The following is a 25,200-nucleotide window of genomic DNA, read 5'->3' as shown; positions in this document are numbered from 1 at the left end:
CAGGCTTCCAGCTGCTGCCGTCGCACGCTCGCTATAAATAACGCACACACTGCTTGAACCCGTGTGTAGTCAAGTAATCAGATTACCGCAGGCTTTTATTCAGTTACTTTGTGAAGAAAAGCACATATCAGTTTCACAGTCGCCAACACACACACACACACACACACATTGATTTCTCTCTATGACATAACAGAGTGTTTGTATGTGTGTTTTATGTTATAAAGCTTGCGTGTCAACATTACCAGCAAAAAAAGTTTCTTTTGAATGCTGCTTGACGTCATGAAAATTGTCTTTTCCACTCGAGACTTACTTCAGGCTTCTGATTGGCTCGGGCGTTTTTAACAGTCCAGCTTGTTGTTGTGTTTGCCTGTCAGTTTCCAATCAGACTTACAGGACATGCTAGTTTCCATAGCAACAAAAAACACCATCTTCTCCTTCTGCAGAAAAAAATAAAAACATCCATTTAAAACAGACAGGCAACAAAACAATATGTAACCAAAAATGACAAAAATAATGTTCGACTAATCCGAACAAAAAACAAAACAAAAAGCAAAACAAAGACAATGATAAAACACCACCAAAAAAGAATGCCATCAAAGAAAAAAAAGGCACAGTAATGAGGATTAGTTGGATAGAACATGGAGGCATGCAAACACACACAAAATATGTACTGAGAAATGGAAAAAAAATAAGAATGAATAACATAAAAACAACATAGAAAAAAAGACCATAAGCAAACAGAACCAAAAATGCAACAAAAACAAAAAATAGGTAACAAAAAAGGGTGGAAATTTGACGAAAGCGAATTTAACAGAAAGACTTAGAAAAAAAATGTAAAAAGAAAAAAAGAACAATATAGCTCGCTGTTAGTACTTGTACTCAAACACAATTAGTTTCCATAGCAACAAGAAGCTCCTCCTCCCCCTCCTTCTACAATTCGGTCTTTCGCTCGCAGCGTATGGCCTCCGAGGACGTCGTTGTCGTCATGGCGACAACCAGCGGTGCGCTCCAGGAGGTGGTCTGCATCACATGACTGTCAAAAAAAGAGGAGACGACATCACGCCACAGCAGAAAAGAAATGCTGCCATGGTATCGACACATGACAACATTACAAAGAATCCAACTTGGCAGCGACGGCCGGCTGCAAAAAGTCCCAAAAGCAAAGGAGCGCAGAGTACGTACTCGATGAAGTACTTGACGCCGTGCTCTGTGTACGCCTCCTCCCAGCCGAAAGGAAGAGCTGCGGCACACGCACACCCGGTCAAACAAATGCTGCAATGGAGGCCATGTCAACAAGTCTTGACTATGAATAGATTCGATTGAATTAGGTGTGCCTCAAGGATCCTAACTGGAACCCTCGACACAAAAAAAAAAAAAAAAAAGGAAAAGCAAACAGCCTGTCATAAACATGCATTTACTGTACACTTTTATCCAGTCCCACCTTATCGTCTTTGCTCACAAAATGCAACAATAAGACAAAAAAACAACAAAAATAAAGACATTTTAAAGTTTTCAAAACTGGCAACTTCGGAAAAATGTGACAGAAAGAGCAAAAATATCAAGATTTATGATTCAAGAGAAAAGCTAAAAAAAAAAAAAGGGGAGAACAAAAATGGAACAAAAAAAGAGCGATCAATTTAACAAAAAAAATGTAAATGGCAACATTGGAAAAAGTTGACTAAGACTGAATAATTAAAAAACAAAAACAAAAGGAGAACAAAAAAAAGCAATAAAAACACAAACATTTGTTACAAAAAGACAAATACATTTAACATGAAGACACAGATAATAGATGGATCGATTGATATACATGTCAGACCAGTTAAAAAAAAAAATGGATGTAGGCCAAAAGGAAAAAAAAGACATATGCAACTGACAAAAAACAGCAAACAAAAAACATTTCAATAAAAAGGATCAGAAGGTTAAGGGACAAAAACTTAACAAAAAGATCTCAGCAGAAAAAGTGAACTCATGAACCAACAGTAATGATGTCATTCTTATTTTCATCATGTCATGAGCTGCTCATTGATGCCAACATGTCAGCGTTATTATTATTAAAAATTGCTCTGCCCCAGTTTTCTCATGTCGACGTGAACCTGTCGTGTTTTGTTTGTGCTGTGTCAGATAAGCCCCCCCAAAAAAGTGTTTTTCTCTAGAAGTGAAGAGCACCCGCTTGCCGTCTCCTCCGATACAACAAAGACACACAAAGGTGATGAGGAGGAAGATGATGAAGCACTTTTGTGAGGCCCACAATGCAAAGCGGGATGCAGCGGGATCCTTTACGCTCACACCAGCAACACGCGCGCCCAAAACAACGCGCATCACACAGAGAAACGAGACATACAAAAACTTCACAACAAAAAAAGAAAAACATAGGCAACAAGACAATAAATAAAATATATTAGTAATTGAGACAAAAAAAAATGACTGAGGAAAGTAACACACAAAATGTGTAATATAAAAATATGATAACAAAAGGCAAAGAAAAAGGTAGAAAAATGACTAAAATGTTTAATTATAAAAAAAAGAACAAAAAAGAAAAATTAAAAAGGGGCAACTTGAAGGCAAAAACAAAACAATTGAACAAAAACAAAAACGAAAACATGAAAAATAAAAAAATACAGAAATACAACCAAAAAGACAAATGGAACAAAATACAAAAATTCCCTAAAGTACCAAAAAATGTTAATAAATAAATCAAAATAAAGACTAACAGACACCCAAAAATCCCAAAAGAAAAAAGTTTCCAAAAATTAAGAAAAGCAAAACGACTAAATTTGACTCTAAAAGGGGAACATACATATTACAAATTTTCAGGAAAAAGATGACAGAATGTAACACAAAAAATAATGTGACAAAAATAAAATACCGAACAAAAAGTAAAAAATACATTTGATTTGAACAAAAACACTAGAAATTGAACAAAACCATCTACCACAAAAAGAAAAAATGACAAAAAACAAGTGATAAAATTAAAGACAAAAACTTAACAGAAAGACAATTTGTAAAATTGCAACAAAACAAAAACACATATTGCTACCAAAAACTATAAAATGACCCACAAAAATATACAAAACACACAACCCCCCCACAAAAATGACAAAAACTAGAAAAATGAACAGTCACCAAAAGCGACAAAAATGACCCCCCCCCTCGCCTCAAAAAAAAGCAACCAAATGTGACACAAATTGTCACCAAATATTTAAAAAAGGGGGGGAAAAAGTAACAAAATCCCCCAAAAAGTAAGATTTGAAGGTTTGAAAAAGTCAGAGGAGAGCAAAGGTGTTTAGGGGAGTTTGTAAAGACAACAAGCGGCCAAAAGACAGCGGACAGGACAAACTTTATTGACAGGTTAGTGCTTGACAAAGACAAACAAACAATCCTTGCTCGGAAAACAACCGTCAACTTTGACTTTGTCTTCTTGTAGAAAAAGAAAAAGGAAAGGAAAGGAGCCTCCTAACCTACACTACGTCCCCTCCATCTTGGCATGCGCGCGTGTGCGCGCGCGCACACGCGCTTGAGGCCAAGCAGCTTTGGGTATCCTAGCAACAGGCGATGTGATGATGAAAAGCAGATGGAAGGAAAACTCTCCTGCATCCAGATGACCTACTTTCTTCTCTTTTCATGACATCTGGCCTTCATCATCATCATCATCATCATCGCCGTCATCCTCATGCTGGTAATTAGTTAAGTGTGACCTTCTGCTCTAAGCTTGCAAGTGGCTGACATGGTGACTCAAAAGACTTTTGTTGACAGCTCCTTTGTAGCTACCACCCTCATCATCATCGCCATCATCATCATCATCTTGTGCTGTTACGTTTGGTTGTTCGGCAGCCTTCGTGCAAGTAAAGAGCGCGGCAGCTGTCTTTTCAAACAATTGTGTTTAGGAACAAGGCGTTGCTTTGTGGGATGTGGCGGCCATTTTGCGCTAGGGGAACGTCAACAGAACCGTACGCCAAAAGCTTGGCCGGTGACTTGCGCGCGGTCTGATTTGGTCAGAATAAATTGCTTTCACTAATGCTCATGTCCTAAACTTCTAAAAAAATAAAATCTTTTTATTTTAATATTACACGACAAACAGAAGGTCACTCAAACCTTGGTTGAGCGTATATGAAATGATGGAATTGTAGATCAAATGGAAGGTTACACACACGTTTTTCATAGCTGAATGTTACGCAATATCACATCATGATTGACTGCATATGAGACTAATCCGAGCATTCGCGCCGATGTCAAGCTTGAAAAGGAACATTTGAACACAAACGGTGCAGCGACAAACACAGACGGCCAATAAGACTTACAGCAGGCATATATTCTTTATGCTGTGCCCAAAATACTCATATAATCCGACTGCAGCCTATTTGCGACAGTCTTCGTGGCGCACACACCAGAAGGAGCAGCGCGACGTCCATAGAATTCAGGCACGTAACCTATGAGCTGAAAGTGCGGACTTGCTGATGCTATAGCTCAATGTTTTTCGCAGAGTCCAATAGCGTGGAGTGCTACTTTCCTTCTTGAACGGACACACGGACGGAGTTTCGGCGCCGCGCATGCAGGTCGCAAGAGCGTCGACGGAGAAGCGAGAAGCGCGGCAACGCGGCCGAGCTGCTCCACGTGGCGCTCGCCGGCCGGCATCCGCTAGAAGGTGAGCGCTGAAACGGGGAGGACACTCACTCGCAACAGAGGCGAACAGCCACTAGGGGGCGCATGCGGGCGGGGCTCGACAGAGAAGAGCAAGAGGAGGAAGAGGAAGGAAGGCGGGAGGAAGTCACGTCAACTTTCAAGCAAGTCCCAAGTCAAGTCAAACGATCAATCTTGTTCAGTCAAAATATAGTTTTGCACTTGCACTATCCTTGCATTTTTTGTGTTTTTTAGCTGTACTAACATTGACACCATTTTGAGACGATGCCAAGTCAGAGACCCTTCTGCTCGAATATTTGCTAACAGACGCTTGTCAATGAATTGTTTGCGAATAAAGGCGAGACAAAAAGCTATTTGCTAGTCTACAAATTTGTAGCCAATCAATTTTCATCCAAAAGCTATTTATTTGCTACCAAATGTCAGTCAACAAATTCTTTGCAAGTCCATTTTTGTCAAAAGCTATTTATTTGATACTGATCTATTTGCACACAGATCATTCATTTCTAATTCATAGCGTAGATGCTCGCCAATAGCGTGAGCGAGACAAAACGGCATTTATTTCCTCATGACGGAAAAGCTATTGAGTTGCTACTAAACACTCGCAAAAAAGTTCGTTCTTGACTAACAATAGCTTTTTGCAAATGCACATTTTCAAACGCCCCAGTCAAGTGGAGCCTTTCGTCCGAGCACGTCCCGAGCGGTCCAAATGCGGACTTGAAGGGCGGACTTACTTTCCACTTCCAGGATGTTCCTGATGCTGGCGCTGAGCTCGTGCGCTTCCTTGGCCAGCGCCGCCGCCAGCGAGCTCTCCTTGTGTCGCGAGGGTCCGCCTTTCGAGACCCCCTTGACATCCGTGCAACTGCACACAAGAACAACCGCCCGCTAACTTCTTGACATCCACACGCACGGCAAACCCAACGTTGAAGTTGCAATTACAATCCGAGTACCGTCACCACTTCGCCATGTTGCGGCTTACCTCTCGTGCACAAAAATGAGGTCATATGATGCATTATTTGTGCCACCACAGCAAAATATTGGGATAAAATAATTCCAGGTATGAAGCCAGCAGAGCCTGTTGTGCTATACAAGATGATTGTCTGACTTCATATTCAGAAAACGGATGCCCTTTTGTTGTTGTTTTTGTACGATGTGACCTCCGCAGCACACACACACACACACACACGTCATGTTTGGGTTTTGAAAAGACAGCCAGCGGCCTACAAACAGGTGTGGGGGGAGCAGTTATGAAACATGACACGCTGACCCCCTGCCCCTGACAACAACACGCACGCTCGCGCACACACGATGTGGCTTGGTAGTGCGACCGACTGACCTGATTGACTGAAGTGGACTTACACAAGACTGGGGTGACGCTGAAATCAATCGCACTTGCACAGCACAAAAGACGGTGGATGCACGCGGGGGGTGGGTTGCAGGGGCAAATCAACGCCAACCCAAAGGGAACAAAGAAGGGAGGAAAGATGCGAGATTAGGACGCACGCAAGGAGGACGAGAAAGTGGAGGGAAGGAATCAATTCGAGCTACTTTGAGGCCAAAACAAATCGGCGGCAAGATGTGCTGCACATTGTGCTGTTTGCTCATAGCAGCGAGCCAACCGAGGATGAGTTTTGCAAAGAAATGCTCATCAAAAAGTGACGCTGACAAAGTATCCACTAATGCTATAGTTGAAAGTTGGGTTTCTTTGCCAATCAATGCTATATGCTAAGGGATGCTAATCAAGTGAACGATCTGCCGGTTCCTGCCGTTGAAGTCCTTGCGAATGCTCGTCACACTTCTTCAATGTGAGAGAAAAAGCAATTTAGTTGCTGGTAAAAGAATTGCTCATTCTCGTCCCCAAAATATTTATTTTCAATTAATTGCTATTACAAATGGTACGCTTATTTGCTAACGCATGCTTGTCCACGTTCTTCAATGGTCAATAAATGCCAGTCGGATTATTTGCTAATAAGCGGTGTTACGCACTTTAATGAGGCAGTTGTGCCTTGCCACTTGTACAGAAGTTGACAGAAAACGCGAGGAGCGCCCGCCTGCCCCCCCCCACCCGCCAGGGTGCAGACGTTTGGTAACGAGGCTCGACGGGCGGTCATTAGCGCCAGGCGACTTCCGGCAGTGGGCCCACCTGGCATCGCCGCTCAAGTGGGTCAAAAGCCGGAAGGGGAGCTCAGAGACTAACGGGCAATTTCTCACCACAAGGCGCTACTGCATTAAAAAAAAACACAACAACAACCTTAAGACGAACCTCTGAGAGAATATTTTGAGGAGCTTTAGGAGTAAGCTGAGGATAACATTTGAAGGAACCTCACGAGGAATCATTGGCACAACATTCGAAGCAACTTTTGAAGTTCGGGGGGAACCTTGCCGGGCACTTTGGCGAAACCTTCAGAGGATGATTTGAAAGAGCAATTTTTGTCAGAACATGACGAGAAGTCTAATTTGAAAATAAAAGTCGAAAGCCCTTCAGGATGGAAAAAGATGAGTGAAGCTGACGACGATGAGGGCTGAGAGTTACAAGCAAGTCAAGTCAAGAGTTGCACTTTGGGCGGTACCTGATGGTCGTGGTGGGTCCGAGTCCTTCCAGCAGGAACTCGTGGACGTTCTGAGGACAAAACAAACAATTGAAAGGGCCACGGAAGCCGTCAAAGGCTGCGGCGGCCCATTCATGAGGTACACGTGCTCCATCTGGCTCTTTCGGACCTGGACAAAAGTCAGCAGTTTTGCTGTCGCCGTCTTTAACGTTTTGTTGGCAGCATCGCTCTTTCTCAGCTGGCATTCCAGCAGGGCCGCTTTCTTCTTCAGCTGCTCGCTGTCCTCCTGCGAACAAAGCGACGCCGGCCTCAACATTTTCAGAAGCGCCAAGCCAAAGTGCCGAAGGTGACCGTCGCAGTTCCCGCCAGTCCAATGTCTTCATTTGGGAGTGTTACGCTTGGCTGCTCGAGGAAGATGCTAGCTTTGTTGCACCAATCAGATTTCAGCCTCCGTGTCAATGTAATCTGCCCAACGCCTTCACAAGCAGTCGCGCTTGTGACTTCAGTTTGATTTGCAGTGGCAGCAACTGCGGGTGTTTTCTTCCCGCTCTCCTACCTGATTGTCCAGAAGAGGAGGACCAAGAGGCTCTTTGGCTCTGTGACTCTTGAGCTGGGCGATCTCGGCCTCGAGCAGGTGGACCACCTCCTCGTAGTCCATCTCCATCCCGCGGGCTTGCTTGCGGGCCTCCTCGGCCAGCTCCAGTCGCGCCCGCAGATCCCGCGTCTCCTCGGCGGCCGCCTTGGCCTCCTGAAAAAGTACGCTGCATTATTCAAAAGAATTCATTCTCACGTTTGGCTCGTATGCGTCGTTCATTATAACGACGCAACTAATTCATAAAAGAATCAATCATTCCCATGCATTAAACGCAATGTGTATACCCTCACTGAATTACAATGAACCAATTATTTCATAAAAATAATTCATTGTTCACTTTTAATTTTATGATACAAACGGAATTTAATTATAATCAACGGATTAATAAAAATGTTCAATGTATATGTAAAATTACTTATTTTACTCAAGTTTTGATTCGATCGTTGACAATATACACAAATCAACCATTGCTAGGCCTTTATTTTGCATTGCTCATTTGCTTACAGGAAATCAATTACCTGATTTCATACCAAGACAAATGAAATACATTTGTGAACATTTTCATCAAAAAAATTTGGATCCAAAATTTAAATTCATGGAACACATCGAAATTCATACTTTTTTTTTTTTTTTTACAATTGAATGAAGCAACTACAATCAAATGCATGAAATTCCCTGTAAAATTGGTTATTTTGTTGACAAGTCTGGTCCTGTCATCACTGCTTGCTGCCTTCATTTCAAGACAAAAAAACACCACCTAACACACACACACACGCGCGCGCGTGCAAGAGGGAAGATGACACTTAGAGAGGAGGTTACAAGTACTGTCATTACAAGTTACATAAGAGTGAGAGACACACACACACGCACACACCTGACACACTTAGACCAGGAAGACACAGCTGATGGCGTGGAACAGGAGGACAACACAAAAACAAACACACACACACCCCTCCACCATGCGTAGACAGTTGCCTAAGTGCAGCTTCCGAGCTGCTCGCTCGTCTGTTGACACGCTAGCAGTACCTCCCGGCAGGAGGGAGGAGCTTGACAAAGGCGGGAGGAGCTTGAAATGTTTTGGCGTCATGAGACGATCACTCCTCCGTGTCATTTCCTGGAAAGATAACGTCACGGCGTCTACGCGCCGCGTCACAATGATTCCAATCGGCACAGATGTCCACGTTTCAAGTGGGATTCAATTCAAGTGAAATATCCACAGCGTTACGCTCGACAACTTTGCAGATGCAAAGACGAGCGGGATCTGTCGGTGCCAAGCGCGCCTCCCCCGCCGGCCGCCATCGACGGGCCTCAGGTAGAAGGGGCACACTCCACGTCGGCCGGTGGGGCTGATGTCGGCGAGGGACTGACAAAGCACGGGCTTGCCGCCAGCCAATGGCAAGGCTCGGCCTTTACCGAAGCACCTGGCTCATGTCCAAAAAGCAGCTGAGCAAGGTGACGTCTTTAACAAGCTGACGCGTCCCAACGCGAGCGTCGGCGCCGACCGGACAAAGACGCTGCGAGTGAAGATGACGGCCGCCATGCCGCATGGCGACCGTCATCTTCTATGCGCGAGTTCCGTCCCGCCGTGCGGACGACTCGACGGGGCTCCAAATTCTGCCGCCAACCTGCGCCGATGATGGCCGATCAAAGGTGGGCTAATTTTGGAAAGGAAGCGCATCAGTGTGTGTCTGTGTGTGCTACTGGTTGAGCAACTAATGGATCACAGCAGTAGCTGTCTTGTCTCCAGCTGTGGCCTGCGGAGTGGCGGGGGTGTGGGGTGTGGGGGGGGGCAGTCTTGTCTGTGGATTGTGCACAAGCAAACTACATGAACAACAACAAAAAGAGAGCAATCAGCAAGTGTGCGGCTTTTGTGCAGACGAGGCGCCGTTGAGGCCGATGCGTCTCTGATTGTCGTCGCCATGACGACGCGCACCACTTTCGTTGACCTACCATTACATCAGTTTTTTATCCTCTCATTCCTCCTTCCTAGTAAGTTACTTTTCTGCCCACCTTCCTTTTCTTCCTCCCATCCTTCCCTCTTTTCATGTCTTCTGAGATGTCCTTTGCTTCCAAGCATTTCAATTTTGCTCTCTTCCTTCCTTCGTCACACTCGCCTTAGATTTTGCATCCTTTTTAACTGTCCCCGAAAACCCCCAAAACAAAACGACTTTTTTGCCTTCCTCCAAAACCCATGTACAACTTAACGAGTGTTTAGCAACTTTTGCAACCGCCACCATTGTTAAGAGCGTCAAAATGTTTTTGTTCTTTTACGCTGCTTCGTCCAAGCAAAGCTGAAGCTGCTTTGTGAGTGGCTCGTTCATCTGGGAAGTCAACAAATTTTCTTTAACTTGAGATTTCCATGACAAATTTCCCAACATTTCCTGCTATGACATGAAAAGAACTCTTGAAGATGAACAACAAAAATGCATCTGCTTTGTGAACCACATGACCCAAGCCTGTGTTTGATGTGCGAATTGATCGGAGACGAGTGGGAGCGAGCCAGCGAGGCGTCAGCTGTGAATCACAACAAATAAACAACCAACCAAAAAAGCAAACAAACAAAGCAGGAAGCAATTGTTCCTCTTCTTTGAACGAAGGCTGCACACTCCTCCCACGCCAGCCAGCCAGCCAGGACCACTTTGGCTGCTTTAAAGGTAAAAAAAAAAAAAAAAAAGAAAAAGTGAAGCTGAAGAGTGGAGGTGAGCCACATCCAACTGCTGAGCTATTTTCAACACGCGCTCTCCCACGCGCTCAAAGTCAAGTGAATGCACCGACACTTTGCATCGGTTTGCAGCGCCGCGCTTCAGCGCACCACAACATGCAGAAATACACGAGGCACCTGAACACAGCAGGATGCAGCAGCTGGAAGCATCCAAATGCTTTCTCATGTCACAAAGTAACGCGACGCCCGGACATACAAGTGACGTGACTTGCGATTCTCCCGTAGACAAAACAGTTTCAACTTGGCTGTCTATTGAAATCCTAAATAAAGGCAAGCTTGTGCATTTCCAACAGCTAAACAACTGTCCAAAGACAGCGCCCCCGAAGGCTCAATGCTAACACTAATTAGCATCTATGTTGCGATCTCTTAACAACGGGCTGGAACCAAACGGCTCCGGAAGAACGGCAGTCATATGTTACCCACCGCAGCAGAATGAGTCACTGTGACCCACATTTCAGAAATGAGGTTTTGGCGTCATCAAAAACAGAATGATCCCAGCTTTCCCATGACATAGCAACTTCATTACCACAGGTATCAAGAGATATGAGATATGACACGCCCCCTTTGAGCTGTCTACCTACGGCGACGCTAAGCTAGGAAGGTCAAAGTCCTCAGCCAATTCCATGTGTGTGGACAGAAAGAAAACTAAAAGGCCTAACGGCATTTATTGATAGCAAACCTCAAGGAAATTGGTTGAGAAATGAGCATGTTCGGACTTCATTTTAATGTCCGCGCATTGCCTACGAAGGGGAAGACGCCTCTACCAACATGGCGGTTAGCCGGGCTGCTACAGTGCGCTGGCGTATCGGTGTCATGAACTCTTGCATAGCAACTGTTACTATGCAAGACTGGGTTAGCATAGGAACTGTTGTTATGTTAGCATAGCAACAGTTGCTATGCTAGAGTTGATGGCGGGTTGAGATGTAAATCATAACAAATGTCAGTAATTGTTTTCCAAAGTAAAAGTAAATATCTATATATATATAAAATCCATCTGCTGTCATGGAGGACTATAGAAATCAGAGCTTTCTAGATACTGTTGAAAGAAAAATTGAAAAATTCTGAGAATTTGGAACAAATTCCGACGAATGGATGACTATGGATTCACCGTTGCACGTCTATTGAATGATGTGCTGTGCTGCGCCCAACCTGTCTAACAGTGTCCAGCTCTTCATCCATCTGCCGCTGAACCCTTTGAGACTCCAGCAGCTGATCCTGAACATGGGACGACATCCGCAGCAAACAGGAAGTTAGCTTGTGTGTGCCTCTGGCGCCATCAACGGACCCAAAATAAAATAACCAGCGAGTGTGCCTTTCACCTGCAACCTCTTGACCTCCCGCAGAGCCTCCACATTCTCCTTCCTCAGCCGATCCATCTCGCCCACCTCATCCCAGTCGGACGTTGACTGCCATCCGCGCACACGCGCGCACACACAAAAGTGACTTCATGTTGTCATGGCAACAATAGAAATCAAGCACATTTCCCCAACCCTGCTGTGCAGTATACAGTGTGCGTGGACGTACACTGCATAGTTGTAATTAGTAGTCTCGCGTTTATGACGTGTAGTTGTAAATGGGCAGTGATGTGTTGCTCCCGGGCTGCATGTTGCCTGTCGTGCCAGCCAGGATTGATCGCTGCGGGGAAAAGCAAGCGACTTGCGTGCAAATCTTTGCGTCCGCCAAATAGGACCGCAGCAACCAGGCACGCCGATACCCTGCCCGGAATTTGAAAGGGGAAGCCAACCCCACAAATTTTTTTGTTCTATGCCCCTCCACTAGTCTGAAAACGGCAGTCTGATTAAGATCGCCTTTGTGGAATGTGAGTAAAGCAGCAAAATCTACCCGCTTTTTTTCTTTCCCCATCTTGGTGGGCGGCCATTTTCTCACTTCTGTCGACTGCATATTCTTGGAAAGGGGTGACTTCCCCTTTCATAACTTTACCTCCAACACTTAAGCACATTTCACAATATGACTTGGGATCCTTGAGAACAAATAATAATATTCGACCAAGTTAATTTAACTTTAATCTTTTCTGTCAAGATACTCCTAACTAGAAGTTGAGTGTGGCTTGCAGCTACTTTGTTGTCCTACCCGGCGGCGAGCGGGCACCTCCAGCAGACTGAGCAGGTCCTCACAGGTGAACCTTGAGCCCGGCAGGGCGGCGGTGAGCCCGTCCGGCGGAGACTTGAACACCTCCCTGGTGGCGCTCTCCAACTCTGCCCGAGCAAACAAAGTTTGTTATCACAGGTACACTAACATTTAGCGGCCACCTGCGGAAAGTCACTTCCAAGTGTTTGCCGTTGTCGTAGCAACAGCGGGACACTACGCACCAACGGGACACTACGCACCAACTACCTACCGCCAGCACCGCTGCCACCACACATTTGAGTGAAACAGAAAATGCATGCAAATCGCAAATAATTGGACAAAGCAGAGAAAACGAGCACGACCCCAATGTGCACTCAAGTGCCGACTGTGTGGAGTCCAACTTTTGTTTTTGGCACGTTCTTACCGGCGTAGGCCACCGTCCCGGCCGGATGGGTTTGCAGTCGGGACCAGAGCGCCTGGCGCTGAGCATCTGAGGGCTTGAGGCCCAGCCGGTCCAGAGCCTGAACAAGCGCACGCATCCATACAAGCAGATCAATACGCATGCACGGCAAGCATGCCCTCGCCTCCCAATGTGACCCGATCGCACTCACGTCACGCAAACAGTGCGCACATGCAAACGACACGTGACGTGCGGCGCGACAAATATGGAAATCGAGTTCAGTTATTTCAAGAGTTCAACACCAAAAGTCAAATCCTCTATTGAAATGTAGATTGTTGGCAAATGGTTCTCGGAAGGCACATTGCTTACTAATTCCTGCAGAACATTTGGAATTGTTGGTTTCTTTTTGTATTTCTGATCAAATATTCCTCAATATTTGGGGTTAGGGTTAGTGCCAAAACGAAATTGTCCACTGTGTGCAGTGGATGCATCAAACATAAAAGTTGCGCTTGTTGAATTGAACTACTGAATAAATGACTTGTAATTAATCAAATCTTCTAGTACTGCCCCGTATTGGAGTATTTCCCACAATATTATTGCGCTGGGCCTGTCTGAAAAGCCTCATCCAGATGGATCCTTGTTAAAGCATGTCCTCTGGTGTCCACTTTCATTATGACGCCTCGACTCACGCAGCTGCTGTTGCATACAAAAAATGCGTGAAAATAAGAAGGATAGTGAAAAGGATCACCTTTTCCACTTGCTCCACTTTGAGACGGCAGCCATCTGCACACAACATCAATTCATTCAGAATACGCAGGTAGGCGCCGCTGCGAGCAGCCAAGGACAGCGTAGGAAACAATGTGTCCGATACATAGGAAAGCATTTGCCCTGCTGCCATATTGTACGCCCGACAAATTGTTCAATGGTATTGGAAGGATTCGTACCCTCATTGAGATCAGGCTCCTCATTGGAAGAAACGCATTCGTGCTGGCTAATGATTGGACTCACTCGGGCCTGCAAAGAAGACAACGTTCCGTCGGCATGTAAAATGAGGAACAGAGCACGACAGAACAGACGCGCAGGACAAAATTGGAACATTTGCCCTCCCTTTGCGATCAAAGTCAGGTATCGCCGATTTGCAGAGCTGGGCAGCGACCCTCCGTCCCCGCTTTCCGTCCTGCATATTCAATGGAGCCAGGTGGTCCCAGTCGGTCCGAGTCAGCCAACCGGCGTGGAGGACGGACTTTAGCGATACGGCGGCGCACGCAGGTGTCGCACTCCTGACACGCGGTCGGGTAAGGAAACAATGGAAAAATAAAAGGGTGCGCCGTGTACCTTGCGGTCCGTCCCGCAGACACAATGACGTGTGCCCCATCTTCTTTTTATTTCACCGATCACCACGCTGTGCGTGTCAGTTGCTTTTGTTTGATATTTTTTCTTTGTTTGTCGGCGCCTCTGCTCGCACGGCACCTGCGTGCGACGTAAAGTTCGTGTATTCGACGCCGATTGGCTGTGGCCGGCGAAGGACGGGCCGGGACCACGTGGGTCCATTCAATATGCAGGACGGAGCGTCGCTGCCCAGCTGTGCTGATTTGTTGTTTGGTTCAGTGGCCGTCATCATCTGTTGCTCTTGTTTAAGGTCACCACAAAGCATTGTAAATATGACAAACATGTCAAAGTCATGTCTTTGTGAGTGAGTCAATGTTGATGAAGTGGTATTTGGGTGTGTTTTTCTGCGCTCAACTGCCAGGTGTCCAATTTGCTCGCGTCGCTCAACGGAGGTGACGCCATCCCGCTTTTGGAGCCACACCTGGCGGCCGTTGACGGGCGCCAGCGTCTCGCTGGCCGGCTTGCGGCTGGAGGTGATCTTTCTGACCACGACGGGGGGCCCCACGACGGGACTGTGAGGGCCGCTGCTGGAGCCGGAGGACGTCCGGCGCCGGATGAAGGCCACTTCCACGGTGGGATCCGGTCTGCCGTACGCAGCGCAAGCAAAGCGTCACCACCTTTTCCCTTTCTGTGTGACCAATCTGTAGCCATTTGGAGAAAACCTCTCCTATTCATGGTTTTGTATGCTTCCCATCACGTGCTAAGATGCCACAAGATGGCACCAAAACGCTGGCTAAAAGGAACATTTGTGTCAAGAAAGCATTTGAAATGCAAATTAGCCTGGGTTGTTAGCATAAGATATGGAGAGTCATGCACATGTGCACTCTTCAAAAACGTAAGGCATTTACTTTAAACGGCAATGTTGTCACACGAGTTTGAAATATGACGTCAGTCGCCGCCAGCCGTTTTCAAAGCAGAGCCGCTTGCTATTTTACGACATTTGGACTGATCTAAACAAAGTACATGCAGCAACTTGGAATCATTTAGGCCATCGGTCAAACTTTGGACGCCAAGTAAAAACACTTGGCTCTCCAAATAATCATGAGCAATATGAAAACACCCGTAGTGGCCTGGAGTAAGTGTTGATGCAGAACGACACATTTGTGTTTCCCGGTCGTGTCGTGTTGTGAGTCTGAAATGATCTTCAAGCGGCGATGGCGAATCGCCGACTTCCTTTTTACGGACCTGAGTTTGGTGCGCGTCAGGATGGCCCCGGCCTCCTCGTACGTCACGCCGATGAGGGATTCCTTGTTGATGGACACCAGCTGGTCTCCCAGCCGCAGCCTGCCGTCCTTCACGGCAACAACGGCACAAAGCACGTCAAGGCGGCGAAGCCGAGGCAGCGCCGCATTTGAACAACCGGACGGACGGCGGAGATGCGCCCATCAAGCGTCGGCTGACCTTCTGGCAGTCTCCTCCCGCCACCATGCCCTGGATGAAGACCATGGGGCCCTCGGCGCGGTTGGCGCCGCCCTGGATGACCAGGCCCAGGCCGCTGCCCTTGGCGATGCAGATCAACTGGATCACGCTGTCACTGCGAGAACAAAGCCAGCCAGCACGCACGCACGCACGCACGCACGCACGCACGCACAGAGAGGGGTTAAGTAACACTTCCATTCCAATCCCATCACATTCTGTATCAGCGCCTCTCAAACCGGAGACTTGCGTGGGATCCGCATAATCATTTGCAACAAATGACGTCTCAGCTCCCGTGACAGGTCGTGCATTGCAAACAACTCTGCCCGAGGGATGCCCCCGCTAACACATAAGTGATAACGTGCTAACGGTGAACATCGGGAGTTGCGGCATCATGACCCTTTGGCTAAAGACTATATAAGCACAAATGACGAAGCAACACGTGTAGACAGACAATACAAAAGCCACCGGCATAAAGTCTTTATCCTTTGCGAAAAACGACAAGGGTTGCCGCTTATTGCGTCACTCAGAGTAGTGGTGACTCTTCTTCGACCATTATACTGCACCATGGTGGCCAAATTTGTGGCAAACTTGTTATATTCTGTTTAAGATAAGATAAGATAAGATAAGAAGGCCTTTATTGATCCCACAGTGGGAAAATTTTCAGTGTTACAGCAGCAAAGATATAGGTCACACAGGGACGGCGGCATAATGTAGCCATTAATGTATAACATTAACGGCATTAACGGCAAACATTCAGGACATTAATGATGTCGTTTCGATTTTTCAGCACATTTATTTTCCTGATTTAAAAAAATCCTGGGCGTACCTGAAGGCAGGCGCGGGCACTTGGCTTTGGACCGAGACCCCGTCTTTGGGGCCGAGCAGCTGGGGGCTCCCAGACGACGCCGAGGAGGCGGCGGCGTCCAGCGGCTTGCCTGCGCCCGCGCAGAATCCCCAGTTGAGTTTCAACTTCCGAGGTGCACGGCGGCCGTTCCGCTCGGGTTTCACCTGCGGACTGCTGAGCGGGTGAGATCCGACCGGACGCCGCCGAGGGGCCGCTCCCTTGGCAGTACTTCTCCATCAGCTCGGAAAACTCCCGCCTTGAAATGACAACGTGGATCTGAATGAAGCGAGTCGAGGAGTTTACTTTAGACAAAAGTAATGGTTGTACACCATCTGGTGGAATCCATGGATAATTCTAAACCTCTTAAAATATTTTTTGAACCTTTAATTATCCAGGAAAGGCAATTAAGATCAGATTGTCATTTGCAATGCCGACGTGGCTGCGCACATTTTTTGTTGCTTTTTTTTCATGTTCGATATTTGCGGCAGGTCTTGTTTCACTTTCACTATTGCAAAAATTGAATATGCAATTACATAATTCATTTTGATGGTCAATACAGTACAACAAAATTGAAATGTGTATGTTTAAAATTGTTTCAATGGTATGATTTCTTTATTTCATTGTATTATTTTGCAATTGGCTGGCAGCCAGTCCAAAGCCTGCGTGCGTACGTGAAAAATTCACTAAGGATCCAATTGGAAAAAGTGAAGCTTGGACATCATCCCGCTCTCCCCCTCAGGTTAGCATTAGCATTAGCATAACAATTGCATGTGATGCTTTGTCTCCCTCAAGTGGCGTTGGCCTCCAACACACCGACACGAATGGAGCCGAGTCGAAACAATAATGTGCGTTTTTGTTGCCCTGTTGTGATTTCAGTCTCCGCGATGGTGCTGCTGGCATGCTGCTAATTGTGAACGGTGGTTGAAAACGTGCGAGTCACCGAGCCGCAGGCCGGGCGACCTCATCGACATCCCCGTCGTGTCAGGCCGCGTTTGTGCTGACGAGGAGGCGGCGTGATGCGGAAAAGCAGCCGGGACAACAGAGTGTCCCGTCGCGTCGCCTCAACTGACAAAAAAAATGAAATACCGATGCCTGACCTTCAACTGAAACGACTGCTATGACGTCACTTGTTGTCGAGGGAAGTCAGGACACTTTGTGTGGGACTTCCATGCGGACTGAATCCAACTCTTAACATCACCACTACCACCTCACAAATATAGTAGCCAAAAGAAAGCGACACCCAATCATGCAGCTTAATGCACATCAGCTGCAGTAGTTCACAATCAACAACACAGAGGTTGAAATCTGTTTGGACCAAACAACATAATATCATGCATGTACTGGAAGCGGTGCGGCCAAGACAAATGCTACCAAATAAACACAAAAAAGACTGTTGGGAAAAAAAAAATTCTGCCGCTTACTGAGGTGGACTTACCTGGAGTCGTCGTCCCTGGCAACCAGGAGAGACATGTGATTGGACAGCGACGCAGTTCTCAGGATCTCCACCGCCCTGCCAGGAAACGACACTCACATGTGATGCAAAGCACCCGGATTTAATCACACCTTGAACTCATTAAAAAAAAAAATCATAACTAGGGTATATACAATTGACTTAAAATCACATCAAAATAAAGTCACCCTCAAGTACAATCTCACCTACGAATATCAACTCTAGGCTAACCCTACAAAAAAAAAATGGCACCTAAATACAATCAGACTCTCGTACGCGCTAAAAATCGAACACAATCACAGTGAAATGAGATGACACAAATCGTAGCTACGCGAAGGCCAGGAACGGCTGCTGCGGTGCATCCAACGCTTGTGAAAATTAAAGTGCCCTTGGTGCATGTTTATGTGACAAAAGTCGTCACCTCTCATTGGTGACGCCCCGCAGGCTGATGTTATTCACGTCCACAATCAGGTCACCTGACTTAAGCCGACCTGGAAAACACACAAGCACACACACACGCACACAACAAGAGAGCGACAAATAAGAAAAGTGTTGAATTGAAAAATACATTTTAATAGGATACAACAGTTGTTTTATTTACAAAGTCCCAAAATTATTTTTTAAAAATGCAGATAAACATTCTGTTCATTTCTTCCGTCAACAATTGGGGGAACTCAGGCAACAAAAACTCCCCAAACAAACGTGGATCTGCAAGTATGCGGCTGTAAAATCAAAGCATACCGTCGAGCGCAGCCAGTCCGCCGGCTACGACTCTCTTGATGAAGATGCCAAAGTCTTCTCCCGTCATTTCTCGGTAGCCCCCGATGATCTTCACACCTGCGCACACAACCACCGATCCCCCCCACCCCCACCAAAAAGAAATAAATCAAAATCAACACAAGCTGAAGGTGGCAAAGAAGTGAAGCATGCTGGGAAGGCGCAGGCTGACCCACCAAGTCCTTGCTTGCAGTGGCAGAACTCCAGCCGGCGGACGGCTCGGCCCATGCCGCGCGGGCCCATGATGGTCCTCCACGCACACAATATACGGGGGGCACCAAAAGAAACAGAACAAAAGAAAATTGCGACAATCACATCACTTAAACATTCACGAGAAAAAAAAAAAGATCATATCCGGCCTGCATGAAACGACACTCTCACCTCATTTTTGGTTAATTTTGAAATGGGAAACCAGACGGTTTCTGTGCACTTTTAAGAACGAAATGAGGCCCTTCGGCACGGGCGCTGGGGACGGACGGAAACATTCGGCTCCGAGAGGAGCGCAGCCATTCAGCTGATGGCTTCAATCCTCATCAGCTGCCCGCGGTCATTAGCGTCAGTCGAGCCGTGTCGCCAAGCGCGACTCGCGTCAACATCAAGTCACAAGTGTCTCCCGTCAAAGAAGCAAAGCAAAGCTGCTCAATGTGCACCACATATTCACATGGAGACATTTCATTTTGCTTGTGCTTTGCAATGAAGAAAAAAATGGAAACGCCAATGAGAGCAAATGGCGTTTCAATTCTCTTTTTATTTTTCAAAACAGGGAAAATGGATACTCTGTTTGAGTAAATGAAGTTACAAGCTTGGTCCCCGACTGAATGGAAGAATCGTTAGGAAGCGCTGTCTCGTGCAAGGTAAATTGGGTTTCTTTTTTAAAATTTGTTATTTCGAGAGGACCAATGAAGGATCCACCTTTAAATCATTTCTGTCAATTATTTAACAATTCAGACTTTTCTAGGTTCAAAATATGGTCAAACAGAAATCAGGCGGAAGAAAATGAGGCCAGTCATGTCGAAATCATTTGGGATCAAAGAGTCAAAACAGGATTTCATTATAAGCTACTTCAAGCACACATGAAGAAGTAGAAGAAGAAGAAGAAGAAGAAGAAGAAGAAGAACAACAACAACAACAAGTCGAATGTGCACAGGAAGCGTTTCCGTGTTGTCACGATTCTCTTAAAGGGCCGGCGTGCACGTGTGTCACATCAGCAGCATGCGGACGCACAAGCCCGAAAACAAAGCGAAGGAAGACACGACGACAACAACAACAACAACAAAAGCACTTTACCTTCTCCAAGGAAACAAGGGCGCAGCGAACGAGGATGTAGGAGACGAGGAAAGAGCTTACCGGTAGAGCGGCGACAGTCCATTGAAGTGCTGGCCTTCCTGTGGGAGAAATGCCATTGCACAACGTCAGCCAGAGGACAAACAGACAAGCACACGCACACGCACACACAAACACACGCTAGGCACACAGCGCCATGACAAAATGCTGCTCGTCTCCAGGGAAGACGATGATGAGACAAGGCTGGTGTGTGTGCGTGGGACAGAAATCCGCTGAGACACACACACACACCTTTACACACTAATCCCAGCTGATACCTGTCCCGCACATGCACACACACACACACACAAAACAAATCCACTCAGAATCGTGTGCATAGACAATCACACATACCCAGTAATGACAGATAGAATTTACACTTACTTGAACAGCCGCCACCACACAAACAAGCAGCGATCACACACACACACCAATGTCACATGCACGCACGCACGCACAAAGTGGGGAAGTGAGGTTGCCGGAGCGTCATGCCACACTCTTTTTTTCGGCCTTTTCAACTTGAGCCAAACAAAACCAAAGGAGAAGTTGCCCGTTAGCAAAGTTAGCAGCGCAAGGCTAATGCTAACAGTGCAGCCACCGGCTGACCTTTCTTTGACTCGGTCCCCACCTCAGGCCTGGACCACTTCCTGTGTGTACCAAGCGTGTGACAAAAGCACACGCTTACATCAAACTGCGACTCGCTTATTCAAGGCAAATGTCCTTTAAAAAAAAAAAAGAAAAAAAACTAACTCAAACAAACGCTACATCGTTTGCATCATCAGAAGATTGACGATTGAAGCTGAAATTGTGAGGATTTGGACAACTAAGTTCAACCTCGTCTCTAAATGAATGAATGAAATGATGAAAATCGTTACATTCGATCAATTGTTGCAGCTCTAGTTATTACTTTTTCACCTTGGCTCCATTCTGTTTAAAAAAACGCTTTCTTTTGTCTTGACACTTTTTTTAGGTTAACATTTTGTTTTGGCTCCACATTTTTTGACGCAATGAAAAAACCTGAAGATGAAAAAAGTTGCAGATGTTGAAAGAACGTGTTTTTTGGCCAGGTCAAAAGCAGAAGCAGCAAGTTTCCTACTTCTTGAAAACACACAGAGTCTGCGAGACGTCAGCAATGGAGTCGGAGCTAAGGAGTACGCCGGCGCCAGGCGGCGGCGGGTGCCCGCCGGTTGGCATCCAGCTGGAAGGCGCGATCCTGCCGCCGGTGCTGACGGTGGACGTGGCGCTGGGCCTGCTGGGCAACGCCGTGGCGCTGTGGATCTTCTGCTTGCGCGTCAAGTCGTGGAACGCCAATACGGTGTTGCTGGTCAACCTGGTGGCGGCCGACTTCCTAGCGCTGGTCAGCCTCCCGCTGCGCATCGACGCCCTCCTGCGGGGCCACTGGGTGTTCGGCGACGCCGTGTGCCGCCTCAACCTCTTCCTCATGTTCTCCAACCGCACCGCCAGCATCGCGCTCATGACCGTCATCGCCTTCTACCGATATGTCAAGGTCAGAGCGCACGTGCCCTTTCGGCTCATGACTGACTTCAACGATATCGAGTCGAAACTAACCTTAATTCAAGCTATCGGCGTACCCATGGAGGATGCTGATACCAGCTACTGATACTTAAGGCAAACATTTTTTGACATGGAGTAAGTGCTCCTCACAAGTCGCTCAAGTGATTACTTGTACTGGTATCAGTCTGGAAAAAAAGTGGCATTGAAGCTTCCCAGAACATAGAGATCAAATGATGCTCAATGCACACGTAGACAAACAAACTGGCATTTCCGCCTCTGGACAATTTCTTGTTCGTGCCTGAAGCTAACATGCTAAGCTGCTAAGCATTTGTTTTGTCTGAGTGACTGAGCAGAGCGCTTATCGGCGCACCGTGTGGCGCTTGTCCGCAGGTGGTCCACCCGCACCACCGCTTCAACCGCATGAGCAAGCGACAGGCTGGCATCTTGTCGCTGCTGGTTTGGCTGCTGGTGAGCGGTCCTCGCGTGCCCATGCTGGCCTACGACCACCTCAAGGGCAGCGGCGACGCCACGCAGTGCTTCTTCTTCACGTCCTACAAGGAGGCCGCTCGCGGTAGCCACGCAATACATCCGCCGCCGCCTATCCTTTTCACATCCGGCCCCAAGCACCATGTGCAAACACATGTTCTCGCTAGTAATGCCAGTTTGCCATACTAGAAGCACGACCACCTGCTACGAGTCAGGCAAATTGACATACAAGCTATTCGGCTTTTACAATTTTTACAGTTTGAAAACACAATAAAATAAAGCCATATTTACAATTAGAAAATATTTCTATTATTTTTCCAAAATGTTTTTTTTCCATGTTTTAGTGAAAGATTATTTTTAAGAAAAACCAAACAAACAAAGACCTATTGGAGGGGGGGAGTGACATAATCTAAGTTGAATGTCATATTTTAGAGTTAAAAAAAAAAGTATAGTGTCTGGGAAAAGCCTTCTAATTTTGAGAAAATTTTCTTGAAAAAAAAAAAAAAAAGTCAACAGTTTAAAAAAAAATCATATACAGAGAATCCCCACTATCCTTGGCGGATAGTCTACAAATAATTGAAGCTGATTTTAACTGCCAGCACAAAGGAAAAAAAATGTGGGGAAAATCATGAAGTAGCAAGGGATTGGCTAAAAATAAATAAAAATAATATGATGTTTGAAACAAAGAAGAAGCTATTTTCTAGAAGAAAGGTCATTTACAAAAAATGCTGTTTTCAAAATAAATCATATTTTCAAACAAAATTCCCCAAAACATATTTGAAGAAAAAAGTAATTTGAGAAAAAAAAACGTAGATCGCACACCACCAGATATTTGCGGTTTGGGATTTCCAAATTCACCTATTTGGGAATTTTGGGGAGGAACCTATCACCTGTGTATTGGCTGTATTTATCTCCCAACCCCTGACTGGTCACACTGACTCATCCCAAAAGGTAGTACATTTTGGATTTTTACTTGATGTGAAACGTTTAAGAAGCACGGGACTAAAGGCTGAAACGTGTCCCGGCAGGCATCCTGATTTTGGTGGCGATGCACCGTGTTCTGACGGTGTTGGAGTTCGTCATCGCGCTGGCTCTGCTGCTCTTCTGCTCGGTGCGGATTTCGCGCTCGCTGAAGCGTCGGCAGATGGGAAGCGCGGCCAAGATGCGCAAGGCCATGCGCGTGTGCGCCGCCATCGTGGTCATCTTCCTGCTCTGCTTCCTGCCCACCACCGTCACCACGCTAGGCCTGTGGCTGAGCCGCTCGCTGCGGCCGCAGGACTGCGCCGCCTTCTACGTGCTCACCCAGCTCACCATCGTCTCCCTGGGCTTCAACTTCCTCAATTCGGCCCTGGACCCCATCCTCTATGTCTTCTCCAGCTCCGTCTTCAGGAAGGAGCTCCTGGCCGCCGTGCCCCTGAGACTGCGGTGCTGCCGGGCGCAGGGCGGCGAACCGTCCACGTCCGCCACTGCGTCCGCATCTCAATCCTCCGGCCAGGTGGAGCTCGAGAGCGTGAGGACCACCGCAGCCGGTGAAGCCTCCTGAGATGGAGGCGCTTCATTTCCACACTCTGAAACGTTTCCTTGACGGCAAATTTGTTTGTCCAAACCAAGAGATTGATTAAATTCAGGTCATCTTTACTCTGAATCTCTTATTTCACCACTGACTGGAGAAAAGTCCAAAAACCTGCCCTGAAATTGAATGGGCAACGAGTTCATCGTGTGCCTCTCTGTGCCCTGAAAGTGAGACAGTGACCAGTCTTGTATTTGTCTACAGGGCGCCTTTTGAATGGAACATTTCGGAGTGACCTTACACAAAAAAAAAAGAAAAGAAAAACAAAAGTAACGCGTAAACGGTCACTTTGGAAGCAACGACTGAACGTGAACACAAATTGAAAGCACGCGTACTGAGAACACAGCACCACCACGTGGACAAATTGCATAACTACTTTAGTCAGACGTCTGACGTTTGTTTTGGTTCGTTGGCTTGCTGCATTAATAAAATTAATAGTGAACGTGTCAAACCGAAAGAGAGAAAGAAAGAGAGAAAGAAAGAAAGAGAGAAAGAAAGAAACGAAAAGAAAAGAACAGAAAAAAGAGAGAAAGAAAGAGAGAAAGAAAGAAAAGAAAAGAAAAAAGAAAGAAAGAAAGAAAAGAAAAAGACAGATAGAAAAAGACAGACAGACAGACAGACAGACACAAAAAAGAAAAACGAAAGAAAGGAAAAATAAAAGAAAGAAACATACCCCGTGTTGCGTTGACGTCCCTCGTCGCTCTCCATGGTTGTTGCTTGCTTGGACGCTCGAACAATATGCCCTTGTCACAATTTTCACACAGTTTCATGTTTGGACGGGACCAAAATGTTCGGCTTTTTCAACAAGCTGACATACATGAACTAAACTGTACTCTAAGTTCGAACTCGGTTGAACGGCAACGTTGGCGGCCATGCTTGTTTGGCGTTGATTTTGGAGGGAAACATTAGCTCCGCCCAGGTATTGAAATGACACGCCTAAAACAGACACTTCCGTGTTTTACTCCCGTATCTTCACAAATCGCGAGAACATGTGTGCAATTAATGAAATCTAATGGGCTTGGTCAATTTATTTAAATAATTACCGCTGGGCCATCTGAAAGGATACAAGTATGACAATATTTTTCAACAACAAAATACAGCATTATTGATTTTTTTTTTTTTCCTCAAAATACATCATTTCAGCCATGTAACTTGAACTAATGAGTATGAAATGGTCAGTACAGCGCATGAGAATTATCATGAGAAATAAGTATACATCAGTGTGTCTGAGGAATCATTTGTTAGACAATATTTATTGAAACACAACACAAGAAATACAAGCACATTTTTACGCACCTGTGTGTTAGTGAAGTTGTGTCAAACTAAAAGACAGTGACGCCCACGCTTGCTAACACGAGCACAAGATCATAAGAGGGGCTCATCACACACAAGCCGGTAATCATCTCCCGGCTGCTTTGCATCAAGACACGAGGGC

General features: G+C 46.2%; 2 protein-coding genes across 14 annotated transcripts; one reads left to right on the top strand and one right to left on the bottom strand.

The window, feature by feature from the left end:
• Window positions 1-77: 77 nt before the first annotated feature.
• On the bottom strand, window positions 78-24,669 carry stxbp4 (syntaxin binding protein 4). 13 transcript variants are annotated; one of them, XM_086016789.1, is made up of 25 exons: window positions 24,583-24,669; window positions 24,439-24,508; window positions 20,219-20,256; window positions 19,048-19,121; window positions 18,836-18,931; window positions 18,516-18,585; window positions 18,080-18,154; window positions 16,809-16,900; window positions 16,627-16,735; window positions 15,783-15,915; window positions 15,567-15,673; window positions 14,737-14,965; window positions 13,937-14,006; window positions 13,741-13,775; window positions 13,017-13,113; window positions 12,596-12,720; window positions 11,824-11,910; window positions 11,654-11,719; window positions 7,744-7,935; window positions 7,357-7,473; window positions 7,209-7,258; window positions 5,975-6,029; window positions 5,373-5,500; window positions 1,183-1,272; window positions 78-1,033 (listed from the first exon to the last, which is right to left on the bottom strand). In XM_086016789.1, coding segments are annotated over exons 1-25 (2,310 nt in total). In that variant the 5' UTR covers window positions 24,585-24,669; the 3' UTR covers window positions 78-930. The 13 variants fall into 13 exon arrangements, with proteins under 13 accessions (XP_085872915.1, XP_085872913.1, XP_085872914.1 ...); XM_086016787.1 differs by having other exon boundaries at window positions 5,998-6,029; XM_086016788.1 differs by having other exon boundaries at window positions 1,183-1,240; window positions 24,583-24,662.
• Window positions 19,413-24,273, top strand: LOC147128726 (hydroxycarboxylic acid receptor 2-like). The gene is made up of 4 exons (XM_086016801.1): window positions 19,413-19,725; window positions 21,262-21,701; window positions 22,100-22,280; window positions 23,224-24,273. Exons 2-4 carry the CDS (start codon window positions 21,327-21,329, stop codon window positions 23,736-23,738), a joined length of 1,071 nt encoding a protein of 356 aa, XP_085872927.1. The 5' UTR covers window positions 19,413-19,725; window positions 21,262-21,326; the 3' UTR covers window positions 23,739-24,273.
• Window positions 24,670-25,200: the final 531 nt, after the last annotated feature.

Source organism: Filicampus tigris, chromosome 19 (assembly GCF_054856515.1).
Source record: "Filicampus tigris isolate MCC_2025a chromosome 19, RoL_Ftig_1.0, whole genome shotgun sequence".
Classification (NCBI taxonomy): Eukaryota; Metazoa; Chordata; class Actinopteri; order Syngnathiformes; family Syngnathidae; genus Filicampus; species Filicampus tigris.
The sequence above is the reverse complement of the archived record's forward strand: the minus strand, read 5'-3'. Positions and strand labels throughout refer to the sequence as shown.